This window comes from Podarcis liolepis (assembly GCF_965112155.1).
Source record: "Podarcis liolepis genome assembly, chromosome: 16".
Classification (NCBI taxonomy): domain Eukaryota; kingdom Metazoa; phylum Chordata; class Lepidosauria; order Squamata; family Lacertidae; genus Podarcis; species Podarcis liolepis.
In genome coordinates this window covers 37,171,019-37,193,157 of record NC_139567.1, presented here as the reverse complement: position 1 = coordinate 37,193,157, position 22,139 = coordinate 37,171,019, and the positions used below count along the sequence as shown (strand labels likewise).

The 22,139-nt window shown below is 47.1% G+C and overlaps 1 protein-coding gene across 4 annotated transcripts in view; it reads right to left on the bottom strand.

The window, feature by feature from the left end:
• Window positions 1-235: 235 nt before the first annotated feature.
• Window positions 236-22,139, bottom strand: part of NF1 (neurofibromin 1) — a 162,502-nt gene continuing 140,598 nt past the window's right edge. For 2 of the 4 annotated variants that reach the window (XM_083479515.1, XM_083479518.1), the window contains 11 exons: window positions 21,098-21,229; window positions 19,818-19,953; window positions 18,911-19,068; window positions 18,351-18,470; window positions 17,919-18,046; window positions 17,671-17,771; window positions 16,551-16,693; window positions 13,103-13,149; window positions 12,222-12,438; window positions 9,083-9,133; window positions 236-1,213 (listed from right to left, as the gene is read on the bottom strand). In XM_083479515.1, coding sequence (XP_083335641.1) covers window positions 1,071-1,213; window positions 9,083-9,133; window positions 12,222-12,438; window positions 13,103-13,149; window positions 16,551-16,693; window positions 17,671-17,771; window positions 17,919-18,046; window positions 18,351-18,470; window positions 18,911-19,068; window positions 19,818-19,953; window positions 21,098-21,229 — 1,376 coding nt within the window. In that variant the 3' untranslated portion in view covers window positions 236-1,070. The remainder of the gene's footprint in view (window positions 1,214-9,082; window positions 9,134-12,221; window positions 12,439-13,102; window positions 13,150-16,550; window positions 16,694-17,670; window positions 17,772-17,918; window positions 18,047-18,350; window positions 18,471-18,910; window positions 19,069-19,817; window positions 19,954-21,097; window positions 21,230-22,139) is intronic. The other 2 variants (XM_083479516.1, XM_083479517.1) reach the window with 1 other exon arrangement.

Below are 22,139 nucleotides of genomic sequence, written 5' to 3'. Positions count from 1 at the left end.
CTTCCAACTCTACAATGAAGAAGTGCCCCTTCCCACAGATGCATTGATTCATTCATTCATTCTCTCTCGCTCTCTCTCTCCCAAGATGGAAGCGGCATGGATGCTTGGCAGGGGGTTGGACTCGATGGCCCTTGTGGTCTCTTCCAACTCTATGATTCTATGGAAGTGCTGCTGATCTATATATATATATATATATATATATATAATATATATATATATATATATATATATATATATATATATATATATATATATATATGAGAAAGCAGTCTAAATTCACCAAAGGAAAACTCAACAAATACAGCCAGTTTCTTCCAGTCTGGTTCATGTGCCCCCAGGAGGCTATTTTCTGGAGTATTAAGAGAGGCACCCTGCACTCTGAAATGCCTAGATCATTAAAGATACACCTTGACGGGGCAAAAACTCTCACCCCTTGGTTAAACTCATTGCACTGTACTTGTGCTCAGAGGCCATTTAAGCTCAGGAAAAGGATGGCCACAGCTACAGGGATGTGGGATGGAAACCAGGATACTGACTGTGTCCACTGGCCATCAAAACCTCTAATGTGCAAACAGGATTGAATATTAACACTCCCCCCCTTTAGATACAAAACAAGCCATGAACAAACAAACAAGCTCCCCACCCCAATAAGGTAACAAAAACGTGTCTGAAATGCGAGAGACATGATTTCTGCCTTTCGACACAACCTACGGTCATTTCCCTGCTTTCTTCAGATTCTTAAAAGTGGTTCTGTTCATCACAGTTTGGCTATTACCAGCTTAAAAACAAGAAAAAGAACAGAAGGGTTGTTGTTGCTGCTGCTGCTGCCGCCGCTGCTTCTGTTTTGTTTTTTAAAGGTGGCAAAAAACAGAAATGAAAATCCAAAATAAATTCAGACAAAATGTTTCGACAGTTGATCGTCTGGCACCACGGCTGACTGGGCGAGTGGGCAGGAGGGTTTGAAATTAAGTGCGGCACGACCACTTGCGGAGGTGGGGCAGGAAGTACTTACGCCACGTTAGAAAACCAAGGATGGAAGGAAGGGAAAACAAAGGGGAAAGGAGAAGGCTTCAGACAATCTTTTTGATGCTGTGGCGCTTGAAGCTGCCAGAGCTGCGCTGCTTCTGCACCTGGCTGGCGGAGCCGTGGCGCGTCCTCCCGCTGCTGGAGTGTGCCGTGGTCGGGGAGAGCTCCACGTTCTCCTTATCGATTCCTAAAGTGGTGGTGGGAGTAAAAGAAAGATTATTAAAAAAGGAAGTGCCATGAGTGGGAAAGGTAATGTGGAAGCTTCCGCCGGATGACTCCATCTGAAATGGCCAACTCAGGGTCGGGGTCCGTGGCCCTCCAGCAGGACTCCCAGCGTGGCCAGTGGTCCGGGCTGATGGGAGCCCAGCCACCTCTGAAGGACCATACAGGTTCCCCACCCTGTTGTTATCATGCAAGGAGGAGCTCCGCCTGCAGTTAAGATCAAAGAAGCATCCAAAATGGGTGGCGGGAGGAGAGAGAGAAGCAGGAGGCATTCTCTTTTGTGCCAAGGGTATGCCACGGGCGCTGGGAAGGAAGGGGAAAGCTGCTGGTGAAGCGAGAAGCAGAGATAGGGCTTAATGGGATTCCAGGGCAGTTCCAAGAGTTTTTTTCTAATGCACATCTGACCCCCAGGTGGCCACTGCTGGGTTGCTGGGGAACACACTGCCATTTAGGGAGCAATCAACTTCACTAAAGCAAAAGTGGAACTTGTGATGCTAGCCTCGGTTACAAGATGTTCCTGACTGTTTATTTAGACAGAACCGAAGTAACCTGCAGGCCCATGGTCTAATAATCACATCTGCAGCTCTTGGCCTTTCTCTTTCTCCTCGGCTGCTCCAGCCTCCTCCCAGCTGCTCAAGCCACTTGGCCTGCTGCGTAAGTCGCTTTTGCTCTGGGAGAGCCGTCCCCCAACAGCTCCAGATACTGAGGGCTGGCAACTCCCATCTCTCCCAGCCAGCGGGGCTAAGGGTCAGCAATGCTTATGGTCTGGTCAGCTCTGCCAGAGGATCTTGGCCTGTCTCCTCTGTGACATCAGCGGTCTCTCAGCTAATCATGGCCAGAGGCTTCGACGCCCAAATATCTTCATGTATAAGCAAGGCAGATTTTCATTGTGTTTTTGTTTGAGCTAGACTTGCAACCACATGACCCTTGCCATATTAGCATCAAGAATGATCCAAGGCCCTGCAAGCACACCCTCAGAGGTCGTGGTGGTTACTTCTCCTCGTAGGGTGTGACTTAGCCCACCCTCTCATGCCGTTTGTATTGTTCTGATAGCGCAAGGGTACAATTTTAGAGCTCAAAATGAACCACTGGAGAGTCTTTAGGCTCCTGCCTTTAAGGTCTATTATTCCCTAAGCATTTCACAGTTGCCAGGAATGCTACCCACCATTCAGATGGTTCAGCACTTCCAGGGGAAGCAGAGCAATATATACATTTTTATGCTTTTCCTTGATCTATTATGGAGGCCTCACAAAGAACCCTCCCAGTAACAGATCACACTAAAACAAAGGCGGGATATGGAGGGAGGTAAGACAGGCAATGAAGCTAGACACATGTAGTCCAAATGACTAGATTTCTTCATTCTTGAAGCCTTGTTGCTAAAAATGTTCCTTAGAGCCTCTGCTCGGCAATATACCTTCAGCCTCATAACACCCCTCCAAGGTAGACCATTCCCCCCATTGGTACTTGAGAATGAGTACCACTCTGAATTCCTGGATCTTGGGCACTAGCACTGACCATGCTAGTGCCAAGCTCTACAGCAGCATCTTGTAAGTGTAGAATGGAATAGAAACACCCACCCACACCCTTTTCTCCTCTGCAAATCCTCCTCCATTGAGCGTATGGATGGGGAGACTGTGTTCCATCAGATGTCGATGGACTTTTGGCTCCCATCACCCCAACCATTTATCATGCAAGTTGAGGCTGAAGAGAGCCCACCCAATGAGATTTCCCTGGCACTGACGAGGTTGCTGGATGTGCAACTGCCTGCATTTTCCGCTGGCAAACAGTGAGGGAGGAGGGCAGGATGTGCCACGGGTGCCTGACATCACCTCAATTCAATTTCTGCCTCAGTGGGTGCTCCCTCATGCACAAACAGAGTATTTCTCTGTTCTGCTAACTATTCTTCCCCAGTCCACTTCTCACTGCCATTATTTGGGCATGAGAACAAGTTCCCAGTCACACAGCGTTGCTTCCAGTCACTTTGGAGCCTGTTCAAAGAGCTGCACATAAAGGAGGAGGGGCAAGAATGGGCCCATGCGGCTTCCTTAGGCTGAAGCTTTCTCTAGCTCAACGTTGTGCTGCTGTTGACTGCCTAACTCTGGGGTTGTCTGCTTGGCATGATGCCACCCTAGAGGGCTGCTTCTGGCACCTGCAAACCCTCTCAGTCCATTTCGCTCACTGCTTCCTTCATCATGAGGTAGTTGGGGTAGTTACCTCCACCCCACCCTGGCAAAAAAAGCACCTGGAGCTCAAAGGAGAAAGCTGAAAGAGCCACACTTTCCTACTTACTCTTTCAGTTCTATTCATTTTTCAAGGCTCATGTTGACATTGGGGGGGGGGGGATTAACAAGGCAAAAGAGGAAGAGATTCCCTCCCATGTCCTCTTCCAGCTTGATGTGCTTTCCGAGCCAGAGCTCGAAAGGAGAATGATCTGTAAGGGAAATGGAGTGGTTGGGAGAAAGTGGGGTGCCACAGGAGTCAGAGGGAATATGCACACACACACAAATGCTCACAAAGCATCCTCCTGAAAAGGCACGTTTTTGTTACTTGTTTCACCTACAACCACCATCAAACCACAGAACACATCTATCTCAATTGACTGAGGCATAAAGATCACAGATCCAGCAACACTATGCCACAAAAAGCTGGATCTGAGGCACTGATCCTTATAGATCAGTGAGTTCACCTGAGTTCATAGATGTGGTTTGCTGGTGTTTTTGTCACCATCCTGCATAAAAATCATAGAGGTCTCTGAGCATCTTTGCTTTAGATTAATGCTCCTGTGCTGCTGGCAAGCACTGGATCTGTGGTTTTTGCTGTTCAGTCTGCTACTGTATGCTTTATAATTCAATTACATGGGGCTGCAGGGTAAATTCATGCAAATTCAAGAGGATCTCTTTTAATTCTACTTGAGCCAACCCTCACTCCTTGGAAAAAACAATGTTTTGGGGTGGGTGTGTGCCTTTTCTCTGTTTGTCTGTCAGGTGTTTGTGTGTTCATGAGTGAGACCTGGCGGAGAAGCAATCAGACAGGGCAGGGACCACGGCACTCTCAGAATTGCAAATGCATCAATGGGTTCAGAATGGATGGCAAATTTGGAAATCTGCTGCCAAGAGGTTGATGCCATTTGCACAGTTGAGGAGCACAAAACCTTTTCCTTGGGTTTGAATTAGTAGGGGTCAGAAGGGCCCAACCTTTTGCCTCTTATGAAGGTTCTCTTAACAATGGTTGTTGGAAGGTGGGGGCGTGATTTGACTAATATCGGGATGAACGTGTGTGTGTGTGGTGCCAGAGCTCATGGATTTTACATGGGGAACCCCCAACTCCTCCCCCCAAATAAATGAGGCATGCCCCACTTCCTGCTTGCCACCCTAGACTTAAAGTTATTCCAAACATTCTCAAAACCCTTCTCACACTGAGAGGCAAGGAGGTACGTACAGGTGGGCAGATGGTCACTTGCATGAGGCAGAACAGAAAACTGAACAAGGCAGAAACATGGTTGGTTGGTAAAGTAGGGGCATACAGCAGACAGTAACAGGGATGGGGCAGGGATGGGGTTCGCACATTTTTATAAACAGTTACAAAAGTCCTGCAGGGAGCTGAGGCGATCCTGCGATGTTGTAGTCCCCACAGGTAGCAACATCTAAAGGTGTACGACCCCCCGAATCCAGCAGCAGGCAAGAGTCAGTCAGAGGCTGCAAAGTCTACACCTAAGGAGCTGGAGCCTGCTGCTAAAGATGGGGAGACTCCCCTCTGAGCCTGAGATTCTCCCCCGGAAGAAGCTCCCATACCTTGAGGGCTGGTACAGCTAGAGTTAGGCTTTACTTCTCCTGAGGAACCTAATGCCTCCCACAGCATCTCACTGGCCAAGGGGCACAAGGAGCACACCAGGTGGGTGGGAGCTGTGGAACAGAGGGAGAGAGTTGGTCTGCAGGCCAGGGGGTTGGCCCTTTAAGAATCTAAAGTGAGCCATAAGGGGGTGGGGCCTGGGAGAGGTAGGTGGAGCCTGGGAAAGGGGTGGGTGGGTTGCAGAGGCTTAAAAAGGCTCACTCTGCTCCCACCCTTTGTCCATCAAGTTGCTCACTTGGAACTGTCTGTGGTGATGCAACTCCTGACCCGCCTTGCCTCCCACCCTGACACCCCCGCTGCAGCTGCAGCATCAGACCAGAAAAACACCACAAACTGGCAGCATGGATTTGTTATTCATAAATTCCGGATGTGCCACTACATGCGGTCGAGACTCAGGTCAAATGAAAAAGGAATGTTTTTGAAGTCACCCCGAAGGAGCCACGGGGTAAAAAGGTCTGTGTGGCTCCCGTGTGCAATGCCTTCCTGAGACTTGTGCCACCGAGGAGGCTGACAGCAAGCCCTAACTAAATGTGGGTTAGCCACATTAGGCAAAATGTGAGCGCTTGGCACCCGGCTTTCCCTTGTACCTTCTCCACCTAGGAAAGCTGTGTTTTGTGTTAACAGAATTATGCACAATGCTGACAACCAGGCAGATGTGCTCACTGTGCCAACAAGCTGCTGAGTTTGCATCCTTTATTCCAAACCCATAATTTGAGTGGTTTCAAAAAAACAAAACAAACAGAATTATGAATGAAGTGGGATGGCAGAAAAACAGGCACAATTCAAAAGGGCAACAGAAATATCACAGGTAGAGAGGCAGGAGTCCAGGAGGAAGAAGACGAAGGGAAACTGAGAAGATCAAGTGAGTGGATCACCTTCCCTTGAGGGAAAAGCTAGAGCCCCGAGGGATCCTTAATACAGAAGGGGTGGGGGCACACAACTAAAGGGAAGGGGCCTGGCAGCCATGTAGAAAACTTATGCACAGGGTGGGGAAAGTGTAACTGCTCCTGTCTGCTGCTCCTACTGCTCTTCCCAACCCATCCTTTCCCCCTTCTTTCTTGTGTGCCATGTCTCTCAGACTAAGCCTGCAGGCAGGGATTCTCTTGTTTGCTACTAAGCCTGTGCAAGTCACTCTGGCAGGCTTTTTCAGCTGAAGGGTTTGATTTATTTTTTTTAAGTTTTAAAGAAACAAATGTGAAATTTGATTGGCGGTAGATGTGGGACAGGCAGAAGAATGTGCAACTTCACATGGTGCGTCATTCAACTCGCTATCCAAAGAAGTGGAGAAAAGCCGCTGGCTTGGATGGCTTTTGAAAGGAGAAGGATTCGGGGGAGATGACCAGACTCGCCAAAGGGTATCATTTACCCTTACTACTGGCAACTCCCATGTTCAGAGGCAGTCTGGAACGGGGAGGGGAGAAGGGAACTGTAAGGGAAGGCTGTTACTTCCTGTGCCCCATCTCAAGGTACCCATCTCAAGGGTACCTAGCTAGCCAGTGATTTTTTTAAAAAGGGTTATGGACAAGAGGGGACTTTTGGTCCAAACTACTCCCCCACCACGAACTCTTTTTGCAGATGCAAAATGGAATAAATTTCTGTGCAGATGCTTGCCTGCTTACATCCTTTTGTGGCTGCAAAACTTGCCTTGGAAGTTTGTGGCCCACACTTTTTAAGAAATCCTTGGGGTTGGGGCCATGTGGATGAGCAGGGGGGCGGAGCTTCTCTGCCCTGCACAGCTCCACCTCAGCCCACCTATGACTAGCAGAAATAGGTATGCTAATATACTTGGTTTGCATAAAGAATTCTGGTCAGGTGGCTTCCCTGGTTTGCAAGGTTGGTTCTCACCATGCTGAGTAAAAGCAACCTTGAGTCAATCAGTGTTGCATCTACGGTTCAGGGAGAGGGGGAGAGGGAGAGAGAGAGAGAGGTCACAGCATGGAGTTGCCGCACAACTAGCCTGAATGAACAGCCCAACCAACAATGTCTCAGCCAGTTACCTGGTGCTTTGGCCTCTTTGGTATTCCTGCAGCATCAAAATGAACATGTGCACGCCATATCATTTCTTTCTGCAGCAACTGTGTAATTTAGCCACTGTTCTGCATGCAAATGAATGCAGAGAGGCAACGAGGAAGACCGAGAGAGAAGGCAAAACTCAAAACTAGACTGCTACATGAAACAGCATAATTCGAGGGGTGCCCGTGTTCCCTTTTCAGTATAGCCAAGCCTCTTGAGTGAACTGAGCATGCGCCCCAGTGTCCCCGGAATTATTGCAAAAGGGACTCAGGCGCAATCTTCATTTGCACATGGATGGGAGCTGCTCTAGGAAAACAAGGTACAAGTCTTCCCCCACCCTGGCAGTACAGCAAGTTTTGCAAGGTGTGACCTGGGGAACACTGAAATGCACAGGGCAGAAGGAGAAGAAGAGAGAGGATCTTGAGAGTGTCATTTCACCAATAAGGCAGCCAGCGATGTACAGTAGTCAGAATGCTGAGCTTAGACTAGGAAGCTCTGGGCTTGAATCTGCCCATTTGCCACAAAGCTCATTAGGTGATATTGGGCCAGTCTCTCTCTCAATCCAGCCTACCCCACAGGACGGTTGTGAGGATAAAATGGGAGGGACCACCTATGTTGTACCCCTCAGCCCTATGGAGTGAGAATGCAAGTAAAAATACTAACAGGAATTTAACCACCTTGATTCTCAAGGTATTTATTTATTTAATCAAAACATGCTGGCCCTTTTGTATCGTGTGAACCAGCCTTTTTGGACAAAACTTGAGGGTTTTTGCTAAGGGGTGGTTTAGCGAAACAACTAAGAAACCCTGAATTGACCTTGTAACTCATTCGTGACAAAAATGTGCCGTGTGATACATGTCCAACCAATTTAGACTTTAAAGTATACAACAGCAGACTTGTCTAATTAGACTTGGTATTGTTAAGCTGAAAGTTTCTGTGGGTTATTTCATTTTTCTGTTTCTCAGCAACACAGAAAAACCACACAATGTGGAAACACCTACACAATGGGAAGTGTCAAAAGGAACTAGTTTCCTATTACTCTTCAATGTTCCTTCTTCCAGGCAGAGAAGCATGAGAGGCAGATGTGCTGCGATATATAACCACTAGGAGTGCCGCTTCACGTTCTACTGTCGACTTTGGTGTGTGTGGTGTGTTTTTTACAAAGCTATCTTGCCACTTCTGAAGAAAACAAATTGTGTCTCTCAGTAACAATGTCAGTAAAATGCAGCTTTGTAGATTAAACGTGTGAGGAATACTTAACGGGTTTGGGCTGAAGGGGGAACTCTAAGCACTTTTCTATATGGTTGGGGCCGTTGCAGAGGAGATTCTCACCTGACGGCTCCATCCATTTTGCTGCTAAAAGGACAATTCTTTGAGAGCAAAGTTACAAAATGTGGCAATGGTGGCTGGCAGACATAAAAAGGGAGAAGGCAAATATGCGGAGGTTTATCACTGGCTATTATTATCTATGGCAGGTAAATAGAACATGGGGGGCAATAAACAATGGGAGAGGGTTTTTTTCCTTCATACCCTCCTGATGGGTTTGCTGGGAGACACTTAGCCGTGCCAACACAGGGGAAAAGGTGCTGTATCCAGCAGGGTGCTTTTCTTATGCCTTTACAAAATGTAGTTGGGTACATAACTGTCGTCTCTACAGCACCATTAGTAGTGCTTTGAGAGATTATTAATATTTCCATTTTCCAACCCAGCCAAGAATCCTAGGGTTGATGCAGGGTTTAAACACAGGTCCAAATTCACTGCTCTGTGCCCTGGAACACCCAGCCTCCCAAAATGCCCAGCAGCAGAAGCACTACAGTCGCGTGCTAAAGGCCCACTCCCTGCCCCTATTCTGTCCTAGGTTTTGGGATCTCTGCAAAATAAAAATAAAACTCCTCTTCCTGTCATGAGCCCCAGCTCTGGCACAGATCAAAGCAGTAGCTCGTGCAAGTAGAATGAAAATTAGAGAGAGTACCTGGATGAGGAAGTTGCATGAAAACTGCAGATTTAGAGCAAGGCAGAGAAGCTTCACAGACACAGAATGAAAGAGAAAAGATGAGCGATCAACATTCATGATTGGAAGACAGACAGAAAACATTTACAGGACAGTGATTATGGACAGGGAAGGGAAACCTGCATCTCTCCAGATTAATTAATGAACTGATTTTCACTCCGTCCTTAAATATCTTTTAAAATAAAGCCTTACGTAATTTTTTATTTCACCATCAAATAAATTTATTTATATGTTGATTTTATCCCACCCTTCCAAAAGAGCCCAGGGTGGCAATCAAGGAGAAAAAAACACCCCCAAAACCAAAGGTTTTTTTTAAAAAAACAACATTTGAAATATTGTTGAACTAAGTCTCTCACCACCCCTGACAGTACAGCTGCAATTCTCAGTCATTTAACAATATTTCTCTCTTCCTAGGGAACACTGGAAATAGTAGCTATGTGAGGGAACAGGGTTTCCCTCACAACTCTCTTCACCCTTAACAAACTACAGTTCCCAGGGCTCTTTGGGGGAAATTCATGACTGTTCAAAGTGGTAGGAGACCGCTTTATATGTGTAGCGCAGATATAGCCAATGTCACAACCTGCCGTGCAAAATAAGAACTGGAGGGTGGCTGCCCTACAGGTCAGGAACACAGCTGAAGAAGCATTCATGGGTGGGAAGCCTTAATTAGCACATGGGGTCTTAGGAACTGAACACAGGTGTCCCACCTGCCCCATGCTGAAAAAGTTTTTGGTCCCCCCCCCCTTTGGACGGCAAGAGCTGCTTTTCAACAGTTCTATGACCCACAGGGCACACAATGACCTAGAGCCAGGGAGGTCTGTTTCTTAACAATTCCACACTAGCTTACGGTACACGTTCCTCCTCCTAGTTTCAGGTGGGAGACAGTGAAAGCAGCAGCAAGAACAGGATTATGTGGTTACTCTTTGCTCATTGCTAAGGACGTGACACGGCACAGGACAACAAAACACTTCCCAATTCAAGAAAAAAACTGTGTTTGGATATAAGAAGCTAAGGCATAGCTACAAAAGCCAGGAAAGGATTAGGGTTGAAAGACGCTCCCTTTCAGTAGCACTGGTCCAAGTCAGAAAGCATTTCTGGAGCCCTCCATATGAATATCTGGGGGGGGGGTAGACGTGGGGGCTCTAACCTAGAGATGTGTAGGATAACATGTTAGCCACAGCCCCAAGCACCTCACTTTCAGTTAAATAGCTTGTCAGGAGTACAAAAAGTGAATTCCCATTTCTCTCCACCCCCTGTCTCGGTCACATAGAGAGTTTTCAAACATTTGCTTTTCAGACACTTGTAATACTATAAAAATACTAGATTTGTCCACAGCAAGTGTGTGGGAACCTTTGGCTGAACTACAGCTCCCATCACCCCTGGCCATTAGCCTTACTTACTGCAGTCATAGATCAGCAACACTGAGCTAGATGGACTAAGGACCTGGCTTTGTAAAGGGCTGCTCCCCCTGTTCTTTAGCCTAAGGAGGCAAAAAGTCTTCTTGACCAAGCTCTTGGGGCCGGGAGCCTTCTCAGCTACAGAAGGACGGACAGCTTTGCAGGATACAATAGATGGCAATACATCTTAAAATGAGCCGGGGACTTTTGCAAATCCGTTTCTGCATCTTTTTAAAACGTGTAATAGCTTAGGAATGGATATATATCTAGGCCTCTATGGAGCGGAGGCAACCTCACACAGCTACACTGCATGTTACGGGACAAAATGGGAGCTTGTACTCACTACTTCCATTTCCATTACAAATGCAACAGTCTGACTCTGGGACCCTTCTTACTTTCGCATCCCACCCATCAGCATTGCTTTACACCCAGGGCGGGGAATCTTTGGCTCACCAGAGGCTGCTGAAATACAACTCCCATCAGCCCCGGAAAGCTTCTCAGAGGAAATAATGAGCCCTACCCCACCCTTCTAGACCTAGTTTTATAGCTTTATAGCAGTGGCAAGGACTTTCAAAAGGCTGGGGCACTGCCACAAGGTATAGTGAGGATGGTCAAAAGCTTACATAGCTTTAAAGGGGAATTAGGCAAATTCATGGAGAACAGCAGTTCCCAGGGCCTTGATAAGGAACAATGTCTCTCTGAGTATCAGTTGCTAGAGAGCAAAGAACAGGGTGGCAGAGGGATCTTCCCATGATGTCCTGCTTGTTGGTTTCCCAGAGGCATCTGGCTAGTCGCTATGGGAAGCAAGATGCTGGACTAGATGAAACCTGTAGCCTGATCCAGTAGACATGTGTGTGTTTGGGGTTTGTTTGTTTTTTACTTATACGCCCAAGATGTTTTTAAGCGCAGACCTAACAAGTCAACGTAGCAAACTCACAGTTGCAGAGAGGTTCGCTCACCAAAGAGCTGTGAACGAAAGCAAGAGTGCAGATTCCGGCAAATGCATGTTTGCCTCTGGGTAACGTGGGGAAGGGCTCTAGCTCAGCAGCAGAGCACCCGCTTTGCATGCAACAGGTCCCTGGTTCAATTCTCAGTGGCATCTGGAGGTGGGGCTGCATATATATCTGCTGTCAAAACCTTGACAAGCCACTGCCAGTCAGTGTGGAGACAATGCTAAGTTAGATGGACCAATAGCCTGATACAGTTTAGGGAAGCTTCCTATGTAGCCTAGCAACTGAACCCAAAGGGTGTTTATTTTTAAGCTTCTCGGGACATTTCATTCCGCCCCCAAGAACAAATTCTGCACTTGTACATCAACACTGCCATTTGGGGACAAACCAAGTCAGAGTATGCTTTATCCAAAGCAGTTAGGAAGCCACCGAGCTGAGATAAGATCTGATCCCATATCGTTGTCCATGAAGCTAGACTACTTCATTGCATGTATTATCTCATCTTGATTTGTGCCAACGTCAGGAACAGGCGAGTGGAAATTCACCCCACCTCTGCCCCCCACAAATTCAGTGCAAGAAATGTCTCTGAGAATAAGTCTAATGAAGAACAGAGCCTTGAGGCTCAACAAGGGGTGATGATAAGCTGCCCCAGGGAAAGAGCCCGACACCCAAAAAAGGGAGCAGTGCCCTCAAAGGTGTTTTAACAAATCCTTCCCCCTTGACGTAAGCAATGGAAAAGCATGGCGAACTGACCTGGGGAATGCTGGGAAGTTGCAAGTGAGGTCATGGAATTGGAGAGGTTTAGGTTTGCCGTAATACTAAGCTGACTCTGCACGGCAGGAGGGTAAGGAGAAGTTGGCGTCAGCAGGGATTCCTCGCTGGTTTCCTCATCAATCCCAGGTAAGTAGGTGTCGATCAAGGCATCAAGGAACTTTACTATGAGCTCAGCATAGTCTGGGATTTGTGTTTGCTGGAAAAAATGAGAAACAGATCAGCTCCATCTCTACCTGCTAGTTCTCACTGGGGGCGGGGGGAGCCTTTGGCTTACAATCTAGGGCCACAGGTGTGTGTGTCTGAAGAAGCTTCCTGCTGCCCCACTCTTACTGGGATGTGTGGTTCCCACCAATGAACAGGTCCTACACATTCAGAAGGGAAAGACTGGTGGAGTGCTGTTTCTCCTCCTTGTGCCTCCAGCTAGATGGGGCAAGGAGGCCAATGGGGAAGCTGCACAAAACAAACCCAAAAAGTTTTTAAATGTTTTGAAGTTATGAGCCTGAGGGATCTCACCAAAAAGTCCAGTGGCACTGCCAGCAGAAAGGGCCAGTCCAGGAGGGCACGATAGCTCCTCTCCTGGAAAGAATCCTCTTGACTGGCTCTGTCTGCTGCCCAGGAGAAGAGGGTCTACTCTCAAAGGGTTGGGACGCCATCCAGGAGGCAATACATTTTTCAAAGCTGCTGACTAATAAGTCATGAACAACTATTTAGCCTATGGGGGGGGTAATTAAATCAATTAACCAACATCAAAAAAGTGTGTGCAAGTTTTATTAACCTCCAACAGGGACTTCAATTGTCCACTTAAGCATTACTACAAATGCCATGTAAGGTTTCAGCTGAAAGAGGCCCCAACTGCTCACCTTAGAAAATGGTCCCGCAAACCTCCACAAGCCATTAAATCCAAAACCTGCAACCAGCAAAAAAAGCAGAAGCATGAATGTGCGCCTTAGTAAGAAAGATAGGGCAAGATGCAAAGAAGGACATTTGCAAGAACTTCCTCATACTTTGCTCATCAAAAGCAAATGTTTGCAAATGCATAAACATCACTTGACAACATCAGCATCCTGTGATGTTCAATGAGCCATCTGAAGAAACCACAAATAATCGTTTTTTAAAGAAAAAACAACAACACTTTTTAAATTCTCAAAAAACTGTAATAGTAGATACAAGGACAAATATAAAGCAGAAGTAATGACAAAATATTCAACTTTTGTTTTTTTTTAACCGTAGAAACAAAAATGTAGATAAATAGAAAAACAAAACATTTTTACAAATTTCCCAATTATAGTTGTGGTTTAACATTCTCCTGTACAAGTACTATGTTTCATTGAACTGATACATCTTTCAGCGTTCTCCCAAATTTTTGTATCTACAGTGGTACCCCGCAAGACGAACGCCTCGCAAGACGGAAAACCCGCTAGACGAAAGGGTTTTCCGTTTTGGAGGCGCTTCGCAAAACGAATTTCCCTATGGGCTTGCTTCGCAAGACGAAAGCCCATAGGGAAATCTCCGGGACAGCGGGGAAGCGCAGCGCGTCTTCCCCACTGTCCTCGGACCTCCTCCCGCCGCCCGGCATCGGAACGAAGCTCCGATGCCGGGCGGCGGGGGGGGGAACGCCTCCTCCCGCCGCACGGCATCAGAACGAAACTCCGATGCCGGGCGGGGGAGGGGACGCCTCCTCCCGCCGCGCGGCATCGGAACGAAGCTCCGATGCCGGGCGGGGGGGGAACGCCTCCTCCCGCCGCGCGGCATCGGAACGAAGCTCCGATGCCGGGCGGGGGGGGGGGAACGCCTCCTCCCGCCGCCCAGCTTCGGATGGCTTTCCTGAAGACTTGGGGTGGGAGGAGGGTTTTCCTTCCCACCGCCAACATTCAGAATGCTGTTCTGAATGTTGGTGGCGGGGAGGAAAAACCCTCCTCCCACGCAAGCCCCAGGAACAGAGGGAAAGAGCTGCGCGCCTTCCCCTCTGTTCCCGTACCTGTCCTGAAGGCTTGCGGTGGGGAGAAAAGCCCTTCTCCGCACCGCCAGCCTGGCAAGCGGTTTCCCTAGGAACGCATTAATTGATTTTCAATGCATTCCTATGGGAAACCGTGCTTCGCAAGACGAAAAACTCGCAAGAAGAAAAAACTTGCGGAACCAATTAATTTCGTCTTGCGAGGCACCACTGTAATGTGGGTGGCATTTTGTTTCCTCCAGTAGTAACTAACTGTCACTTAAGCAGTGGCTAGGAAATATGTTACCATTTCTCTGTCATATGACAGAACACATTACTTTTAGGCTACAAAAGAGACTGTTACGTACTAGATTTATTGGTTATAAATAAATATATATCTTGTTATATTTTCTGTTTCCTTTTGCACACACTTTCATTTCCCCTCAAATGCACTTGCTTTGCAAGTGTATCCATTCACACATTTCGCTGCCAAGTAATCAGTGTGGAAAAACCAAGAGATGTCGTACACATGAGCCCAAATCAGTGTAGTACAACATTTAACATTTAAATTGCCCCACTGTTGACCCATTTATTGCCACTAACAGGTCCGTTAATTCCAAAGGGTCCACTCTGAGTATGGAGTGCATTGGATACAGCCCATTGTTTTGATAATATTCTCCTATCGCTCGCATATTAGCATCTGATGTAGTACACAATAAAATAATCCGTTGCTCGGGGCTGCTTCCATTAAAATAATAAAATGCAACAGTGCGGCATAAAAGCCATTTAAACACATTTTCCTGTCTCTCAAGGGAAAACGGGAGGAGGAGGAGAAGATGTATCAAAGGGAAGTTTCAGAAATCGTCCTAAAGAATCTAAGGTGGTCTTTCTGACCTTCTTAAGAAATGATGAACAAAAAATGAGGAGTGATGGCTACCAGACTGGATAGCTTTAAAAGTTGTTGTTTTTGGCATTCGTCTGTCAAGAGAGAGAGAGAATGGAGTGCGCTTCCTGGGGTGAAGTCAAACCACTGCATTAGCAGCACCGAAGTGACCTCCCTGGGGCGCAAGCCTGGACAGAGTGTATGGAGGTCCTGAGCTGCCTAGATGACAAGACCCCTCTCTTGGCCTCGCTGATGTGGTCCAAAGGAAAGCAGAGCAATAGGTTTGGCAGCAGCTTGACTGCAGGAGCTGCCGGAAGGAGGTATGCAAGGTGCCATCCAACCATTTTAGGGACTCCAGATCTATGTGGGGTTTACTCCTTAGACTTTTCTTCTCCCGAAGACATCCTACAAGGCAGCGGGTGTTGAAGACCAGAGTTTTCCTTCTCCTAGATGGGTTACCTTACCAGGTTGACAACCCCCATCCGCCCCTCACTTCTCTCTACAGCACGTGCAGAGACAGTCTTCTTGACCATTGGACCCACTATTATTTGTTCAATCTGCTCAGTCCTTAGAAGATAAGGCTACCAATGGCTCCTAGTCACAATGGTTCTGCCTCTACTGCTGGAGGCAATATGTTGCTAAATACTAGTTGCTGGGACTCACAAGTGGAAAGAGCACTGTTGCGCTCAAGTCCTGCTTCCTGGTTTCCCACAGGCATCTGGCTGGCCACTGTGAAAACAAGATATTGGACTGGATGGGCCACTGGCTTAATCCAGGAGGCTCCGTCTTATGTTCTTAGGGATTGGGAACCTCCAGGTATTCTTGAATTACACCTCTAATCATAGCCGACCACTGGCTGTGCTGGCTGACTTTGAATCTAAGAAGATCTAGAGGGCCACAGGTTCCTCATCTCTGACTGAGAGCTACCAAGTGACACCAAAGTGTCTGCAAAAGCAAAAGCAAATGCAGCTGAGAGTGGTTAGGGAAGGAGCTTTGAGCACTGCTACTCCCAGGAAGGACCTTCTCCTGAATGAAATACCAAGGCCTCAAGATGATCCACTGGTGAAACTCTGCTCTTGGTGCCTTCCTTCAGGAAAGAAAGGATGGCATCTACCAGGAGCAGGACCTTTTCTGGCGTAAAGGATGGAATATACAATACAGCTTGTGCGGTCAAGCTTCTCTTCTGGTTCCCTGGCAACTAGTAATGAAACAGACCAGATTCCAGGCTTTTGTCTCCGGAGGGAGGGAACAGATGCACTTGGGGGAGCGGGGTTTGATGGGACACACGCCCACAGAAGCAACACTTTGTCATTTTAAAATGGTAAGCCACTTTGTTAACAGTTTTCTGTTGAAAGGCAATCCAATTTGTCTTTTGGAGAAAAGCAAAGTATATACAATTAAAGGCAACCATGCTTGTGGGGTTTAAATGTTAGCCTTTATTCTTTACCTGAGCATCTGAGACCTTTTTTCAAAGGAGCTGCAAGATACCTACTTTGTAGATAAGAAGTTTGGTACTGTGGCGGAGATTCCTCATGGTAAACCACGCTCTGCACAATGCCATGAATTGGATTCAATAAATTGGGATCCTGACACTGCGACAACAGGGTATTTATCTTGAAGTCCAATAAATTGTGCCTAGGCAATAAAACACACCATGTCAGTTCATCAGTTGTTAAGTTTTCATCACAGTGAGCAAGGTGGACCGTACAGCCTATTTTAGCCAACAAATCTATCCTAACAACATGTGGCTTGCAATGGAGGGCATATGTGCATTACAGACAGACAGACATCAATAGTTGTTTCCTTTTGCAAGGGAATATTTCTATAAAGCTGGCTAGGGATCTCTAACAGAGCATTATCAGCACCTTTCCAAACTACAATTTTTGAGATTCTTTGGGTGCACAGGCATGGCAGCTAAACTCAAGATAAACATGCACTTCCTAACAGCTGACGACAGCTGGCTCCAGTTAATTTTGACTGTAATAGCTGTCCAACTACGAGCCTGCTCTTAAACAGTATACACAGCAAGCTGCACATCTCTATGGTTCTAGGCTTGGGGAATTCATTCCCAGAGATGCATTGGCAAGTGGATCCAATCCCATGAACAAATATCAACCTAGAATGGAAACTCTGTAAGGAGTTATCTACCATTTATCCTCACTGTATGGGGTCTTTTTCATCATTCCACTCAGCTAGGATAAAGAGATATCAGCAAAAAGTGGGGTCAGGTGCCTATTGGGACACGTAGAGCGAATGTTTGGAGGCCAACAGTAGGTAAAGCCAGAGCCAATGACAAGCACATCCAACTAATTATAGTTTTGTCGCAATCCTCCTCCTTGCTGAGCACTGAGACCTAAGGAGGACCAGCCCTGGACTGGTTATAAATGAGAAGGTAAGCAAATGGAGGCTGGCTGAGGACAGAGTGAAATTGGTAGGGCAGTGCCTTGCTTAACCCAATGGACCAGCCTCTATTGGTAGACTAGTTCCTAAGGTTTGAACCCCCATTACATGAGTGTAAATCTCCTTTCATTTAGCAGAATTTGTATATCACTTCATCATTAAAAACCTTCGAGCAGGAAGCAGACATGTTGTGAGAAGATGTGAACACTTACACAACAGGAAAGACCTTTGGGAACACCACACTGGCTTCTGCTAAATACTCATACAGGATTCTCTGGTCAAACTCATCTGCCGTATATTTTACTAGTGTTGCCTGCCAAAAAAAAAGCGGGGGAGGGGACAGAAAGAAAGAAAAAGGTCAACATCTAAGTCCTGGTGAGCTACTTGCCTTGACTACTGTGCTTTTAAAACATGCTGGAGGAAACACAATGCAAGCAACTGAGATTAAAAGTGCATATACCAGGATGGTCAGCAACAGGGCTTGGATTTTGGGATCTGTGAGGACTTCTTCATCCAGGAGGACATTGGACTCTGACACTGATACTTTCCGCAGATGAGGATGCTGCTGCGGCGATATCCTTTGAGTTTCTGTAGGAAGAGAGCAACGTATTTAATGAGGAAAGCAAGAACGGACAGATCTATTTATTGTGCCATCAGAACAGATGGAAATCACTAGTATGAGAGCAAGAGTGTCTCACTTGAGAGAAAGTCGATATTGTACCTGGGAGACCAGGCTTCAGTTCCCGTCTCAACCATGATTGCCATGTGGCCTCAGGCAAATGATCAATGCCCTAAGATCAGCTGGGTTCCCCACTCCCCTGCTATATTTGCAATCCTTCATATTGCGAGGACATGTTAACTAGTAGCTGGGTCCAACAGCTTTGTTCCTTACCCATTTCATAATTTTCTGCTACCCTTCTCATTTTGGGAGGTGTGGTGATCCCAGATTCCATTTCTTGTCTTTTAGGCGCTTTTGTGTCAGGCATCAAATGGTCAAAACTCTTTCTTGTACCTATATATATATATATTAAAAAATCAAAATCAAAGAGTGGGGCGTGGGAAACAGATCAGGAAATAAAAACAGTAAATTGGCATGCACTCACATCCACTCTGTATCCTGCCTGAACAATAATGCTTTGGTATTTGTGGCTGAAAAAATTAGTTGTACATCCAAGATATGCTGGCAAGTAAGTAGAGATGGCTTACTTTAATAGGGCTGTTAAAAGGTACACATTTTCTTGAATGGCAGTCTGGTCAGAACAGGAAGCTGAATGTAAAGCTTGCCACAAAAGTGGCAGACCAAAATTGTTTATCCCCCACCCTCCCCCAGCTAAGAGAGAAAAATAAAAAGGTGATCAGCCCAGGGTCTCTTAGGCGCAGGTTTGCAGGTCTGCCTTCCTCACACATGCCTCTAACCTAGTGACAAAGAGAGGAGGGAAACTCCCCACTAACCTAGTAGCTTTTTAGTGTTGGCTTGAGAAGGCTGCCCCATATCCAAACTCATGGACTTCCTTGTGCGTGGGCTGATCTGCCCCACTGTTGGGTAACTGGCAGCGAGATGTCTGTCTGAGCCCTTGGGAGAAGACCATGGCTGGTTTTCCCTTAGTGTCCTGAAAGAGAGGACAAACCAAATGTTTAGAAAACAACGCACCGCTTATTGTTAAAAGAGCAGAGTAAGAACATCAAACCCCCCCTCCTCCTTCAAAAGCAGCCAGCCTGTGACTCTCTCAAAACACTCTCTGCCATGCGCGCAGTTTACAGCTCCGCCCCCCCCCAAATTCAAGTTGTGGCCCCAAACTGGTAAGAGCTGCGACTCAACGGCCGTTCCAGCTGCCTGCCTCCAAGCGAGAGGGGAGGCAATGAGGCACCATCAATTAATCTGCCTGGGACCAACTCCCACATGGTCTTCCCTTCCTCCTGCCATTGCTCTATCATGTGCCCTCAACTTAAAGCATCACACACGCTTACCTTCCTGTCCACTTTGCCTTTTGCAGATTTTGAACCTATGGCTTGAAATCAGGGACGGGCAACCTGTGGCCCTACAGATGCTGCTGAACCACAACTCCCATCATGCCTGACCACTGGGCTGGGGTCAAGGGGAGCTGGAGGGCCGCAGGTCACCTGTCCATTTTAAATTGTGCTGTGAATACAGGAAGCTCAATATTGTCTACACTGGCTAGCAGCGGTTTCTCTGCAGGGCTTCAAGCAGGTTTCCTTCGCCAGCCCTACCTGAAGATGCCAGCAACAGAACCCAGGACCTTTGAAAGCAAAGCATGTGAGCTATGGCCCTCCCCAGACAACCTCCTTGATCCCAAATTAAAATGCACCACCCTATGAAAAGTTTAGGAGGACCCCTGACCTGAAGCTGCCATCGCTGTGGTGTATGTGATATGTCTCCATTGGAACATTTTCCATCGAAACGTCTGTCAGGAGGAGAGACTTCCTATGCTTTAAGCTGCACCGACTTCGAACCTCCTCGGACACAGTGAGTAAAGCTGAAATGATAAAAGGAAGGAAACAGATGTCCAAAGTATATACTTCGCCGCAGAATCTCCCAAAGCCTAACAGCACCATCATGGTATGTAAAGCAAGGCAGGATGTAGCTGCTCTCTTGTTACTCAGTACAGGTCCAGAAGCTGCTATTGCATAAAGACTTCAGTATTCCAAGCCTCCTTCAAGGTGGGGCAGGTGGGAATCCAGCCCTCAGGACTCCAAAGGAAGGCTACAAAAACACATTGGCAAGTACTCGGAAGAAGGGGTTGAGGTTGAGCAGAGTCCCAGTGGTGTCAAAATGGGACTTTGGTGCCTTGCACGACACTTGTCTAGTCTCCACGACAGGCAGAAACAGAATCAGTTGCAGAAAATAAGCACAATGCACTCCAATGCGCTTGCTTGGCATCATTTTTACAGCTTCCCAAATTCCACAGGGGGCCCCAGGGCACAGTCCATAGGCACATGATGCAGCCTCCTTGCTGAAGCTAAGCAGGGCTGGGTATGGTCAGTGCCTGGATGGGAGGCTGCTGGGGAAGCCCCATGTATGCTGCATTGAGCTCCACAGAATATAAATTCAATACAACATTTTAAAAACTTTTTAACTGAGGTCTAGGGACGAAGAGCGGGATATAAATTCCAAAATCAAACACACTGAAAAAAGCTTGAGTGATTGGCTTAATAGAAACAAACAAACAAATTTGCAATATAAAATGAGGAGTCGCTCTACAGATCCGTACTGATGAAAACACTCCAGAAACCATCCTATTGGGCTGGGAGAGGCTTAGCCTTTAAAAAGCCAGCTCTTCAGGGGTGGGAAAGGGAAAACGACACACACAACGTAGTTCTTCCTTTACTGTATGTTCTTCCAAGGAGCTCAAAGCAGTACACACATTTCTCTCCCCATCCAACTTTATCTTTACAACAACCCTCCAATATAGGTTAGACTGAGCAGACTAAGGGATCCCCAATCACCCAGGGAACTTCATGGCTGGGGGAGGATTCTGCCGTAATCTAGCGCTACAATCACTGCACCACACCAGCTCTCTCCTTTGTTGTTTACATTTTGTTAATAGCAAAGAGAAGAACAGTCAGATTGGATGCTAGAATTGGATTGGATACAAGCCTAATAGAGTTGGGTTTTTTTACCTGCAAGGTAAGCCACACTCTGGGTATTCACCTCAAACTTGTCACAGTTCCTATGTTTGTTCACCAGAGCGAGGAGCGTGTGGAGAATTCTGACTGTCCTTGCCACGATGGTTGGAGAGGGATGCCGATAGCCTAAACCGGGTAAAAAATGCATTAAGCAGTCAGTTATCTACAGGGACAGGGAGATGGTTGCAAAGCGTTTTATGGATGGGGGGTTTGTGTGTCACACAATGTATTTCAGGGTCTTTAGTGAGGACAGAGATAGGCATCATTCACAGAGACTGAAATTCAATGAAGTTATAATCTGATTAAGGATGCAATGACAACTGTGAGTTGGTCAGGATTAGCTGCCCATCTCACTAACCAAATTCAGGTGTTGCGTGGCGATTCCCGCCCCCTCCCACAGATGGAATAAATAAAGACACTGGACACCAGAATTTAGGTTAATGGGGATAAAATGGCCACAACTTTATTGATTACAGGTAAGGCATTGGCCCTATCAGACTAACCGGCATAGAACCGGGAAGGGTTAAGCACCAACAGTGGGAGCCCCCGAGATGCACATCCCTAGGCGCTCCCCGAGGGGTTACCGCTCGGGAGCGCGCTTTAGGCCCAAGCCTCCAAAGGTTTCGGACGAGGCGACGCCCCCCGGAGTCCTTTAACAAACTACCCTTCAACATTTGGGGGAGGTAGTGGCGTTCCTCCCCCCCAACTCATTTGCATAATAATACCCCTGCCAATGCCTAACCGCCACACGAGCCAGGCTCGCCGCCAATACCCTCAGACCTGTAACCAATGGTGGCGGATGGACAAGCACACTGCCTTCTCTTCCTGTTGCCCTCCACATGTTGAAGGGCAACTGTTTGAAGCAGGAAGCCTCCTGCACTCCTGGAAATTCAGGGGTCTACACCACCCAGATCTTTCAAAAGCAGAAGCAGGCTCACCTCTCCAGGCAGTTGCCCTTCAGATCACAGAGGGAGACAAGAACAGAGGAGAGCAGAGCTAGTGAGCTCCTCTCTGCTGCCCCTCGATCACATGTTGT